This window comes from Colius striatus, chromosome 2 (assembly GCF_028858725.1).
Source record: "Colius striatus isolate bColStr4 chromosome 2, bColStr4.1.hap1, whole genome shotgun sequence".
Lineage (NCBI taxonomy): Eukaryota > Metazoa > Chordata > Aves > Coliiformes > Coliidae > Colius > Colius striatus.
Window position 1 is genome coordinate 85,819,123 of NC_084760.1, and position 14,209 is coordinate 85,833,331.

The following is a 14,209-nucleotide window of genomic DNA, read 5'->3' on the forward strand; positions in this document are numbered from 1 at the left end:
GGTGACATATTAGTCTGAAGTACTTTACTGGTGCCATTGTGTACCACTAACTTGTCTCCACATCCAGAGTCTGAGGGATGAACTCACTTGTTGCACACATTTTGACACCCTGGAAAATTTTGATAGGCTTTGCAGACATCAACTTTAAGCCAATATATCTTGCTGGTAGTCACAAGCACCAGATTGCTTTATCCTTTCAGAAATATATACATGTCCATTCTCTTTACTCATTATTTACATCAGTGCATATTTAAAGGTCACTGTAGAAACAAAGTATTCCATGAATCCAAGCCTCAGCATTTTTTTTAACCTACTTACAATATTTGTCATGAAACTGTAGTTCTTAGAATGAAGACAACAAAATTCTTGACATGATTACGAACACCAAAAAGAGTTTTGGAGAAATACAATTACCTTTGCAGCAACCATAACTTGATTAGTAAGAGCTTACTATATACCCATAAAACACTTCAAAGAAAAATTAACACTTTCTTCTTTATTATTTTTATATATTTCAGATTTTCTGCCAATCCTACTCATTCATGAAAATAATATATTTCTCTTTGTTAAAAGATTTCAAGAGTTCTTCATCTACTGAATACACTTAAAATACAGAAAAGGCAGAACTTAAGAAGTACAAAAAAACTACTTTACTGTGAGGGTGACAGAGCAGTGGAACAGGCTGCCCAGAGGGGTTGTGGAGTCTCCTTCCTTGGAGGTCTTCAAGACCTGCCTGGACATGTTCCTATGCAACCTGATCCAGGTGAACCTGCTTCTGCAGAGGGATTGGACTAGATGATCTCTAAAGGTCCCTTCCAACTCCTACCATTCTATGATTCTATGAATTCTATCCCTACCCCCTTATCTTTCTTCACCGTCATATGCTGTTGTTGTTAATTTGTAGAGTTGTAATAGGTCAAAGCTGAAGATATTTAGACATTTCATACTCCATACCTAAGAAATAAATAATTTTTTACTGAAGGAATTCATCTTGAGAACTCAGGATGGTCCCAAGACCTCTAGAGTCTCAGTAAGGAGATGGCTTCAAGATTTTTTGCAGAGGACCTTTTGCCCTGTCTGTGCATGGAGTTTGCTGGGTATTAAGACAGCTCCAAGGTCTTCAGCTATGCTTGTCCATGTGCCAGATCTTCTGCACTTAAATGGAAGAGTAAGGTTATATGGTGCACATGTTGCCCACAGTTTTCCACTTGGACATTTTCTTTGTCATAATGGAGAACAGACAGAAAAGAGTCATTTAGCCAAAATACTTGCCAGAGATCTATTTACACAGAGTTAGAGAAAAAATGTTAATCTTGATGAGATCAGAGATACATATCAGGTAGATACAAGCTGCATTTGTAAGCAGGGATGACAACAGACTATGATTTAGCAAGCAAGAGAGAATGGCAGGATTCAGACCTCAAGCCAATCAAGCATCAGACAGATTGCAAAAACACTTAATTAAGGAATTTGATCTTTGTGCCACATCTAAAATAACTCAAACTTTCAGGATTTTTAGCTTCTGCATTTTCAGCCTATATAATTCAGCCAGTCTATGATGTCTCAGTTCAGTATTAAACTTGTGTTGTTGTGACAGATGTACATCAATGCTGAAATACAGTGATTGAGGCCAGAGAACTCTGAACTGCATGGTTTGACAGGGATACATGTATTTAAAGTTAATTAGAACTGGAAGTTATCTGAAATATGACATAAGCTTTTATTTAATCAGAAGCCTCATATATACCACAGCCCCATGCGGTCACTTTTCTCTCCAAATACACATTTTAAGTTATAGTAAATTTAAAGAAATCAATTCAAATAGTTCTCCAGAATAGAAAAGGAGAAGTCTGGAGGTGGGGGGGGGAATCCCAAGTTTGTAAAAAATTACTATAAACAATATCTAGTTCCTTTACTTTTAAACAATTCTATAAATTTCAAGGTTGCAATATAGAAGTTACTAGCCACTAACCAAAAAAGATACTGCTGAGTGGCTACAGGGCTGCTCCTTACAAGAAAACTACTTGTGATGAGTTATCTCTGTAGATGAACAAAAATTAACTATATTTAGAAATCTTCCTTATTTGGTGGTAACGTGTTTGGAGGTTTTTTGTTTTGCTTTGGTTTTAATTTAGGAGCAAGGGGAAATATAGCCTCTAAAGTGTTCCTTCACATGAATAACTGCTAGGTGAAGTCAAAGCTAAGAATCAGAACTGCCCATAAAGTCCAGAATCTCCAACGGCAGGTTAAAGACTGCAGCTGTATATCCTTTCACCATTTAAATTAAACCACGAACCTTTTAACAAAAAGTAAGGTAAATTTTCAGGGGTGTCAAGTACATAAAAATGTTAGCCAACAGTGAAATCATCAAGAATGTTTCAGATATCTATTAGCCATAGACTATAAAGCCACTCTTAAAAAAACCTATCTCCTCCCATTTAAAATATATCTGCCTTTCCAAATGAGACAGAAAAGGGAAAAAAAAAAAAAAGTGATCAATGAAGAACATTCTGAGTGATAACATTCTGATTCTGGAAACAATTTACCAAACATGGGCTTACCTTTATTTGGTGCTGATTTTCTTACAGAAGCTACATGGTCTTCAGAGATAGCAAGGCGCCTTAGCACATCAGCCAATGCTGCTTTTAGCACAGTGATTTCATCTTCTTGTTGCTGTACTCTCAGTTCCAGGGCTGAAAGACGGTCCTGGACATCAGACGTGCTTGCAGCTGAGATGCTGTCATCTGTACAGCAGGAAAGCAAGAGTAGAAAGAGGCATTTTACTCTCTTGTTCTAAACTAAAAGCCACAGAAAGAATGCACCGTATGAGCGTGTCTGTCCCATCATTTTGAAATGCTGAAGACATTCACACATGTTCAGGCAAGTAAGGAACAGATATTACATTAAAGGTATCATATTAATTCTTCAAGACAGAAATGTTAATAATCATCAGCTAAGACAGAAGGCTAAAGGAGTGTATACTTATTACAATCAGAAGCAGCAATGTGCTTTCTGTTGAAATAGTGCTTTTCTGTTAAAATGTGCTTACCAGTAGAAGAAAGACTGAAATTTACCCTTATTTCAATAGCTAAGTAAATGAACTAAAAAGGTATAAAACTATGATCAAATTTCACAACATATTCTTTTGGAATTGTTGAAGAATTTTAACTATGAACCTTAATATTAAAGCAAGTTAAAAAAGAAAAAAAACCAACAAAACACACAAGAAAACCCCCACCACAGTTGAACATGCAAGTATTGTTAGCCATGACCTAATTGCATCAAGTGGCAATCCCAATTTAAACGGTCTAGATCAGAGTTCTTGACTTCAATTGCTTCTAACTTTTTTTTCACATTACCACACTGTATGTGCCAAAAAGACATACGACATCATAACATTTGGCCTGGAATGAACAGAAAATAAACATACTTCCAAAAATCTGTTTGGCCACATAGATATAGATTAGCATTGACGGCATAATCCAGCCAAATCCATTCTTCAGTGGTAAAAAGGAAATTACAGCTTCTGTATACTCTTTGCCTTTGACAATTCTTTGCATTATTTATGCCAAGACAAAATAACATGTAACAGATTTTTCTATTCCAATAAATCACAAGCTAATCACTAAAAAAAAAAAACCCAAACACAACTATTAAGGTATATGTTGCTAAATCACAAGGTTCTGAATTCTTTATCTGCCTTGATTTAGGCTTACAAAAAACTCAAAGGAACTTCCAACATAGCTTTACAAAATTTACTTGTATTATACAAACAGACGGTATAAGTCAATATTCTACAAAATATATACAAACATCAAATTTACACTTAAGGGTAAATAGCTGCTATTATTTACTGCTATTATATATAATCCAATCTTCATTAATTTCATGGAGACATACCAAGGAGGGGGGAAAAAAAACTTAAAACTTGTTTTTTCACTACAAAAAGCTTTAATGTTTGAAACATTTGCATAAGGGCACTTTAAAAATATATGTAAACAAAAGAAACACTCAGCCAAACTCCCTCAATTATTTAAATATGAAAGAGATTGAGGAGTTTAACGTCAACTTCCACTGTTAAAACATGATATTCACTATCGAAGGACCGAGAATTGAAGCAATCACAAAAAGAATCATTCTAATGCTTCCACAAACTAACAAAATTCCAACAAGGAATTAGTAAACTAAACTAGTAATTAACAGTGACACAGTTAAACTAGTAATTCACAGTTATTATTAAACTGAGAGGAACGATCAAGAATGCATTGGTAAACCAACTCCTACAAGAAGAGTTTTGCGTACTGACTTCATTCTCTTTTTGGTTAAAACAAATGCAGAAGTGTGCAACTTCATGGTTAATAAGGTATTCATTCAGGTCAACAAATAAAAGGAACTGCAAAGGAATTAATAAAGCATGCAAACAGACTGAAATCTAGAGACAACACATCAGAACGACTCTGAACAAAACGCCTTTAATATCACCAGCCATAGTTATACCTCCTATAGACAGAAACTCTATAGTGCAGCAGATCTAATGCTCTCTCAACAGTACTTTACAAATCCAGACCAGTGACAGCTACACAAAGTTGGGAAGGACTGTGTAAGATGCTTTTATTAAAACCTCCATGTTTAAAACAAAATCCCATCTGTTTTAAAGAGATGGTAGAAGCTCCTACATGCACATGTACCTGTGCAGCACATAAAAAGGAACTAAGGTAAATTTGCATCAATTCATTACGAAAGGCTTTTACTTTAGTGAAGTAAATGGATAGAAGTACCATATAATTATTACTTTTGCTGTCTTTATAATATTGGCCTACAAATATATGCAGCAGACCAGTCAAAATGAACACTACAGAAAATAGTCTTTTCAAAATACAACAATCTTTACAACTCATCTTATACTGGATAGTAGTCCAACAGAAATTTGACATTTCCTTATAAACAAATGAAATTTTAAAAAGGTGTCTGCCAAAATCTTCAATTAATGAACTATTATATTAAGATAAATTACGGATAAATTCCCAGGCTGTATAAATATCCAACAGATCACTATAAAACATTTCTAACAGGAGTAAATAGCTATGTCAAATCATCGTTTTAGAGGCCAGACATTACTGTATTCCTTGTGTGGAGTCCAAATAATAGTAATTTCCAAACCAGGAAAGGCTCCACTGTTGGTCACTCTGATGTGCACAGATGCAAGTGCTCTGTCTGACATGTGCATCTTTCTTCCCCACTAACTACCAACATTCACTAGACTGCTTCTGCTGAATTCCAACACCCCAAAAAAAGGACACATTAGATGACTCTTGCAGCTCCCAAAGTCACATGGCAGTAATTAGAAATTTCAAAGGAGAAAACAAGAGTAAATCTTTTTGCCCTGTAAGGGTGAGCTGTAATGTTTTTACCTTGTTGATATGTATATCAAATGGGATGGTACAGAGGAGTTAGCCAATGTTCACCTCTGTGACCTGTGCTATGGAGACTTAATCCCTAGATATGGCACTGAGAGGAAGAAGGACCCTCAAATTCAACTTAATCCCAACAGTTTGCCAGATGTCACAGCTGTATAAATGGGGCATGAGTAGGAAAGCAAGAAGGTTAAGCCGTTTAGTTGATTCAAAAATAGGCAAAGCAACAGGCTGTGTGTGTACAGTAGAAGAGATGTTTCAAACCACTAGCAGCTGCTTTGCATTGCAGAGAGGCTGCACCAGACACAGAGACTGAAAGAACTCAGATAGCAAGAAGATCACTAGGAAAATCAAGAATATTCTGGTTGATCAAAGAGCACAGTAGCACACTGCAAAGTCATTTTATTGTTCCTTATCACTATACAGAAGCAGCATCTGTTTCAAGTGATGACAATCATATATTACCCTGGCAACTATTAGAGAATTAAAACGAATGATTCCCAACCCAAATACCTCATCTATGACAACAAACATTCAACTGAACTCCAACATGCCCTTCTTGGCAGTGTTTGAAAAGTCAGTCAACAAGGGATTAGTTTAAAAGAAGATGCCTTGAAAGTAAACACAACTGCAATCATTTAATTCATTTTGACAAAGCTGCATAACATAACAGTATACTTTTTTTAATCAATTTTCAAAATCTCTTGCAGGTATCTTCCTCCATTAAAAATATATTCTTACAATCTAAACAACTTCAAAATAAGTTTAAACAAAAGATTTTTTTTCATGGGTGTACCCTTACCCCTTCAGAGGGGAATGAGTTCTTATGCAAAGTACAAAGCCAGTCACTTGTGAATCAGAAGTCCATCTCCTCCCTTCTTCTTCTCCCACTCTTAAACATCAGGCCTTTCCCTCATGCTGTCTCAAACATTTATCCAGGCTTTCCATGAACCATTCATGATTTACTAAACCAGATGGAGATTTATTTATTAAAAGAGTGAAATCAGTGAAGGGTATATAGCAAGAAATTTGTAAGTACAGTTGATTATTGATTCATCTTAAAAATACCTTTTTTATTTAACTAGTTGTTTTTATTATAACCAAATAGCATCATCCCTTATGTTTTAGCAACATTTCCTAAGCTGTCCATGACCTGTATCTTCAAGAGAGCCACTGGGAACAAGATCCGTTGCCAAAAAAGTACCATCTGCAGCACTCACTGGTAGTACTGTGGTGACATCCACACAGATGAGGATCTAAGATCCTTCAATCTTGCTAAGTGGTTTAAGCTAAGTATATTTTTGCTCAAATGACAGAAAAATCATCCTAGGTCTAACCATACAGAACTGTAATTACCAAAATAAGTTGTCTTGTTAGTTTATCATAGTTCATTGGTTTATTTTTCAATTTTAGACATTAAAACATCAATTCTTCTCCTGCTTTTGGAAAAAGCAGGGATATATAAGGAATGCTTGTACTCAGTACTCGTGAGACACCTGGATGCCTCTAAAAATTAGGGTTCACTTTCATAATCAATGAATAGCATTAAACAGACACATTATGCTGCAAACACTCTCAGCAGACTGAACAAAGCAGCAGCTCGAACTACCCCTTAGACCCTGGCCAAGAACTTGGAAAGGAATATCTAGTATATAGTGACGGTACTTAAATCTCCCAATCTACGTATTACTCCTTTTTCCTCACATGTCACCAACCAGGCACGTGAGGATAACAGCATTTGAAAAGTATCACCCTTCATCACTCACTGCCTAGGAGAAATTTGAACTGGCTTCACTTCAAAAAGTATCTTACCACTGAACCATCAATTCTGGAGGCCCCTCAACAATCCCAGATTGTTGACTCAATTATCACTTTGAGTCAATTCCTCTCAACCCTGACTAAACATACGTAAGGGCTTCATTATAGACATAAGCAACATTGCAGAAAAACAAATTCTACAAACTCCAGCACATGGAAATTTAAGCCACAGGGTGGAAAATCCTATATTTCATCCAATAAAGCCACACAAACCACAGGTATTTTTGAAATCCTACCTGCCAAGGCACCCACACAGTTTTCTATGTTTTCCTCAGAGTGGTAGAATCTTTTAGTACTAAAATGCAACAGAAATTACTTGGACTGGTATAAAAGTCCGGCTCACAATTTTAGGAGGTAATTGGCTCAAAAGAACCCTTTCTCACTAGGACTATGATCTGTCCATGCGTGCAGGAAGGTACATATTTCCACAACTTGTAATTTTTATTTTTAAGAACAGTGAATAATTTTACTCTGGATGAGGTTAACTGACAAATTTGGTTTTCCTACCATGTGAATGAAAATTCTCTGTAGTTTTCAGTATTCCACTTGCCTTAAGATTTCTAAAAAACTTATAAAAGCTGTTTATAAAAGATCTAAATGCATAATTCACTCTAAACAAAAAAGTAGAATTAGGGTCTACACTTTTGCCCACAGTATCTCCTTCACCTCCTTCAAATGTAAGCACACACACAAATTACTACCTTGGTTTTTTAAAGGATGAGAGTCATGGAAGGAACATGAAAGATTTTAAAAGCCTTTCCTCTCTTCCCCCCTCAAAGGATATTGTTTTAACTTCTGATGTGTCCTAAGAAGCTATATCTGGTGTCATGGAAGTGGAGGGGGAAATTGTCTCCAAGTTGTCCTTTCAGCAAATGCAAAACCTTAGCCTTTAACACACTAGCAGAATTTTTTTTTACTTCCTTTCCTATTTTTTTATTCTCTTTCCCTAATTGTCCATTTTTTTCCATTCAGAATTAAAAACATTACGCTTAATTGATCTCACATTAATTACTGGAGATAAAGGGAAGGGCTCTCTCTGTACTTTCTTGCAAAATAATAATGCAGATGACTGGAGAAGGGTACAGATAAGTCACTGACTGCAGACAGTGGTCCCCCAACTCAAAGCTCTCCAAGATGTGTACTTTGAACACTAACTATGCCTTGTATTTTTCTCTTCCACGGGCATTTCTTTAGCTTTTCAGGATATTGTCACATACCACTTAATTTTTTTCAGGGCTGATGCTGCAACAGAACCATCATATTGAGCAAAGTGTCTTCCTTGTGCAGCTCGTAAGACTGTTTAATGTTTTGTAGTCCAATCTTATTTCAGGTCTGCTAAATGCTAGTTATTAAAGAATATGTATCACTCTCCACTAGCCTTTCACAAGTCACTTTAAACACAAGTTCACAGTTAGCAGTAGGTTTATTTGGACAGATGTTAGTGAAGAATCAAACTGTAAAACAGCAGTGCAATGTCTAGTGGATAGTGCCTTAAACTTCAGAAGTGATCAACCCAATGGCACATCTGCATTTTTAATCATAAACCATGTAAAAAGATTGTTTACTCTTCACTTTAAAATATAGCAGTGCAATCCAACATATTAACTGATGGATACAGAACTTGGACATTAAAAAAACCCAACAAACCAAGAACAAAAATAACTCCAACCCTTTACTCGAGTCTGAAAATCTGGACTGTGTGTAAAAACCTCAGTCAAAACCCTGGAAGGGATATAACTTATGCCATTAAGAATTTATGCATGACTTGCATAAATGTAAACTAGCCCATCTGGATTAGATCTATACAGGTCTTTCTGTATATCTGCATAGACAATCATACATCGCAAAACCAATTTTTATTTTAAAAAAGGGTCATGAACTATAAATTTGAAGTCATTAAAGCACTGCATTAATTGTTTAAATCAGAACAAAAATATGTAACTACATTGGATAAAGTTTGCTTAGGACTTTTCAGTTAAGCATGACATACATATATTATACAATCATAGTGTTTCATCTGTTGATGATCCATGAGAAAATTTTACCTGAGTATGTGAATATTCTGCAGTGCAATAGTTTCTACCGATCTTTGTTATTTGAACTGCTTTATAGTTTATTTAAAGCGAGTTCATGCCTGTGAGCCTACTACTTCACCATTACTTTATAAAGGACATCATCTGTGTTTTCACGTAATTTCCTTTTAAAAGATTGGTCTGATATATAAGACAATGTACCACTTCATCTGTAATAATTAGTAGTTCTATTTTTGTATGCTAAACAGATTTGTGCACATAGGCTTTCAGATTTATTTTTTTACCTGACATTAAAAAGCAAGTGAAGGAGAAAGATTAAAAGGCGATACAAACAAACAAAACAAAAAACCTGTTTTTAATAACCACAAACTACAGTTGTTATGACAAAAATATTTATGTGATAATCCTATGCATCTGCTGCTGTAAACAATGGTATTAATACAGATAATCTAGAAATATATCAGCATGAGATTCAGAGGGTACACCTCCAACCAAGCTGTGTTTGACCAACATGAGTTTCCAGTAACTGTACTATTTATTGGGCATACAAGCTTTAAGATCAGACTTGCTGATACTAGTTTTGATGCATATACTGAGAAAACAGAACAAAAGCCAATACTTAGACACATTTCTCATATTTGACATTGGTATTCATATAATTACTTGAAGAGGCAAGTAATTATGCTGGTGCTCTCATGTGCTCCCCAACTATGTACTTCATATCAGCTCCACCTCTCAACACTAAGACCATTCATGGGATTTTCACCACCCACTGTTTTAAAAGCCTTGTGGTATTTAAGTATTTTTCTTCCCCTAGGATTGCTTTGCTCTTGATACTGTTCTGAAGCTCGAGTCATTTCAGTGCTTGGATTTCAGTCTGCAGGACATGCCCTTACCTTCCAAAATGGTGTCAGACGAGTGACACTCCATTGACAGAATTAATGGTGGCTACATACACCTTCTTGGGATCCCCTTCATAACTCATTCTGCGGCAATCCCAGTCACAAGCTCTTTTTAGTATCTGATGCCACCCTATCTTCATGTCACAGTAAGAGAAAAGGAGGGGCAGAGAGCATCTTTTCTAACACATATGTTTGGAATTTCACACAGCAACCAGAGAGACAGTTGCAATTAACTGCTCTACTTTAAGTTACATGTGCATTAAAAACAACACTTTAACATGTATGTACTAGTATTTGTCAAAAATATTTCATATCATGCTAGAAGCTTTAGGACATTTAAATTTGCATTTTATCATGGAAAAGTTACAAATTAAAAACTTTGCCAAGCATAAAACTACATAGGCTGAAAATTTCAGTCCCTGGAGTTCTTTTCCTCTTCCTCCACTACTCCCAAGCTGAGCTAGAAACAAAATTTTCTAAAACAACAACTTCTCATTTGCTGAAGAGGGACAACATCTCTGTGGTCAACCTCTTTATCAAGTGCTCTGCCTTCGCTCACCTGTCCACACCAAGAGCAGAAGGCATTTCAGCCACTCCATGGAGAAATTCAATGGGCTCCAACTTTGCAGGACTGAGGTAAAGCTAGACACTGCCTCAGGCTCCAGGGTGGCCAAAGCAGGACACAGACTGGAAAGTACCCCTCCCAGGCTCCCAAGGCCTCAAGAAGCAGCTCCCTGTTCTGCCTAACCTGAAACACTGAACATTGGCATGGAAAAGTGCTGAGCTCTCACAGGTACCTCATTCCAGCAGCAATCAGGCTTTTGACATGTACAGAGCTGTCCTAGCTATGCACCTGACAATCAAGTCTTCCAAGTTTCAAATTGGGCAATATGGAATAAGAAAACTGGGTAATTGGCAGCCGCTTAATCTCTTTTGACCTTAATCTCTTTTTAACTTCAGTTAACACTTGTGGGCTACTGAGCCACTACCACAAGTGCTGTAGCAAAGTTAATGTTCAAATTCAGACATTACTTTGAAAAGGAAGACCAAAAGCATTGCTATAAAAATATAAGGAGCCAAGACAAGCAACTGAAGGCAGCTCAAAACAATGAGTAACTGTTTTTTAGGCAGAATCACCTTTCCCATGTTCTGATTGACTTGGGGAAGACTATGATCAAGTAATTAAAGGAGCATCTTAATACTTGTACGATCCAGAAGATTAAATATAGGCTTGAATGACTACTCCAAACCTAGCTTTTCTGTTCTGTCTTTTGACTTTATACTCATAACACTTAACTATATTTAATAATTACTGCATTAAACTACAAAAGACAGCAGCATTAATCATCACTAATCCGGTTGATATAATGAACAATAATAACAAATTATTCAGGCAGAAGTACCACTATTCAAAACATCAAAAAGTCCACCTGAAACACTAGACTTTCTGGAGTATTTTGCAAACTCAGTTACAAAGACCAGTACTGGAATTCTTGTGCAGACAAAGGAGTTAGCTGCAAATTTTACCTGTCTCTCTCCCTCCCCTCTCCTGGGGCCACTTATTTTTAAACTGCTCTTGTCAGAGTGATGGTGCTAATCCCTGTTCAGAGAAGCATCTGTGTATTTAGAGTATCTATTTTTCAGAATTTCATCCCCAATTAATTATAGGTTACCTCTGTTTTTCCAAGCTGTATTTCCAAGCTATATTTCTCCATTATTTTTTTTTCAGTAACATGCAAATAAAATATGGTTTGCAAAACATTCAGTCTTTGCATTGAAATAACGAAGGGAAAGTCCAACATTCCCCATCATTGCAGTGCTTCTTTTCTGCTGTGAAATATTTGAATTCAGTACTACCAACAAACTTTTAATCTGAAATTTATGGAAACCTTCCAACATCTTAAATAGTTATTGCTTATTCAAGCAACAAACTTATCTGAGATTTTGCCTGTGGTGTGCTTTTAACAAGTTCAGTTTTGCGCCAGAGGAAAGTTGTTTCTACTCTTTTAAGCTTGCTATATTCTCATCAATTCCAGGGTATAATTTCAGTAGCAAAACAGAAAAGCCCTGAAATCATGAAGATAGATAACATCAGGCAAAACAAAGCAACTTACCCTTTTCTTTTATGAATCTAATTTATTTTGTACCACATAATATTTATTTGCAAAATTTTATTCATCTCAAATCCTGAAACAGAAATGACTAATCTCCAGCTTCTATTACCTATCAATCAAATTAGACACTATCTCCAGAAACAAAGGTGCCAGAACATTCCTGAAATTTGTTGTACTGTCTGCTTCATTGTGCTGCTCTTTTTTCCTTCCCCCAGGACTCATAAATAACTAATTTGTAACATCAAAAATACCACTGTACAAACTACGTTTCTTTGATCTCATTCTGTGCTATTTGAAGGCACTCTACCATAAATGTCACTATGCAAAACTCCATTCAGGCAGGAAAAACAGAGTCCTGGCCTATTTTGTTAATTTCTTTTCCCAAATAAATATGTTTTTGTCCATAAGGTCCACTTATGAATGTGGGCTGTACAGCTGTCAGCAGCTGCTTGTATTGCACAGGCAATAGGATGTTATCTTGTAGATTTAATATTATGTTTATGCAACAAGAATAGCCTCCTCTTGGAATGACAGACATGCATATAAAAATATCAGTGTTAGGGTATTGCCACATTAAAGAGATTCATTTCATTACAGTGATATTTAACATGGCGCATAACGAATGCTGTTCTCATTTTCAACTTCCTTTATGCTTCAGGGAAAGCTGCCCAAGTCTGTCCTTTGCAGCATCATTTCAGGCTCAAAATTCAACCTTGAAGTGCAGACACCCCTGATCATCAGCACTCCTCAAAATACACTGAGAAAGTCTCATGACTGGCAGGACAGCAGAGCAGGAGGCCATGCTCCTCCCATGGGACAGAGCCTTGTGCCCCCTCCCAGGGAGACTGGCAACTCCCTACAGGCCACCAACACAGTACAGTTTGGTTCCATGGTGCTGGCATCCCCCGGCTACGGGAACTCCCAGCATCCTCTCCTAAAACACTGCAGTCTCCAGTGGGGAAACTATCCCTTTCATCTCTGCTGGGAAAAACAAGATCTGGCAGGTTTTTGTGCTCAGCAGAAATGTACTTACACCAAAGGAGGGGAGATAGACGGACAGGGCTGATGTATCTGATGACTCTTATCTCTCCAAGTCACAGGACACAGTGATTTCAGAAAAAGGTAAAATCTGTTTGGAAAGAGAGGTAGTAACCCACTGCCTTATCTTCATTTTCTGGTATTTCAGGTTTAGGAATTCCTTCCTCTTATTCATAGCCCTATGAAGCCACTGCTTCATACCAAAGCCTATTAAGTAGAACAATTTTCTCTCCAACAAGTTAAAATGACCTTGAAAAGTTACCATGCTTTGCATTTTTTTTATCCAAACGATAAAGGTGAAAATATACTCCCTCCTTTGTTAAAAATAAGCTTTATTAATAAAGACAAGCCTTCTGAAGGAAATATTAATTCCAGTATTTTCTCTCATGACTACTCAAGCACGGCTCAGGATAACAGGCTGTGCTTGCATACCTGTCATGCTCCATCCCAGTGGGTGGTATCTCCTACAGAAGGCACTCCTTGCCCGAGCTCTGCATTGAAAATGTTACACCCTGTTACAACAGGTGATACCTTCTCGTCATGAAACCTCTCCTGGATCTTGTAGGCAAGGACAGAGGGTTTGCTTTTGATATTTTTAAGAGCCTACTGTTTCTTGGGAGTGTGAAACTATATCTCTCTAATCACAAGCGAGACCCAACACACTTCCAACAGCAGCAGTTAAAATCCCACCTTTGTTTACCTCCACCAAGATGCTTCCTCAACTTCTGCAACTGCTTGCAGCTTTGATACTAAAGGAATACCTCAACAGCTAATGCTTACTCCATGTGGAACCAAACTAACAGTGAGTTTAGGTTTTTTTTGCATAGAAAAACTCTAATACTTACCTGTACAGTTAGTCATAGTACAGATGCTGATAAGCTATCTGCTTA

The 14,209-nt window shown here is 36.7% G+C and overlaps 1 protein-coding gene across 3 annotated transcripts in view; it reads right to left on the reverse strand.

Annotated features, from left to right (window-relative positions):
- Nucleotides 1-14,209, reverse strand: part of EML4 (EMAP like 4) — a 155,674-nt gene that overhangs the window by 71,265 nt on the left and 70,200 nt on the right. For all 3 annotated transcript variants that reach the window (XM_061991344.1, XM_061991345.1, XM_061991343.1), the window contains exon 2: nt 2,562-2,744. In XM_061991344.1, coding sequence (XP_061847328.1) covers nt 2,562-2,744 — 183 coding nt within the window. The remainder of the gene's footprint in view (nt 1-2,561; nt 2,745-14,209) is intronic.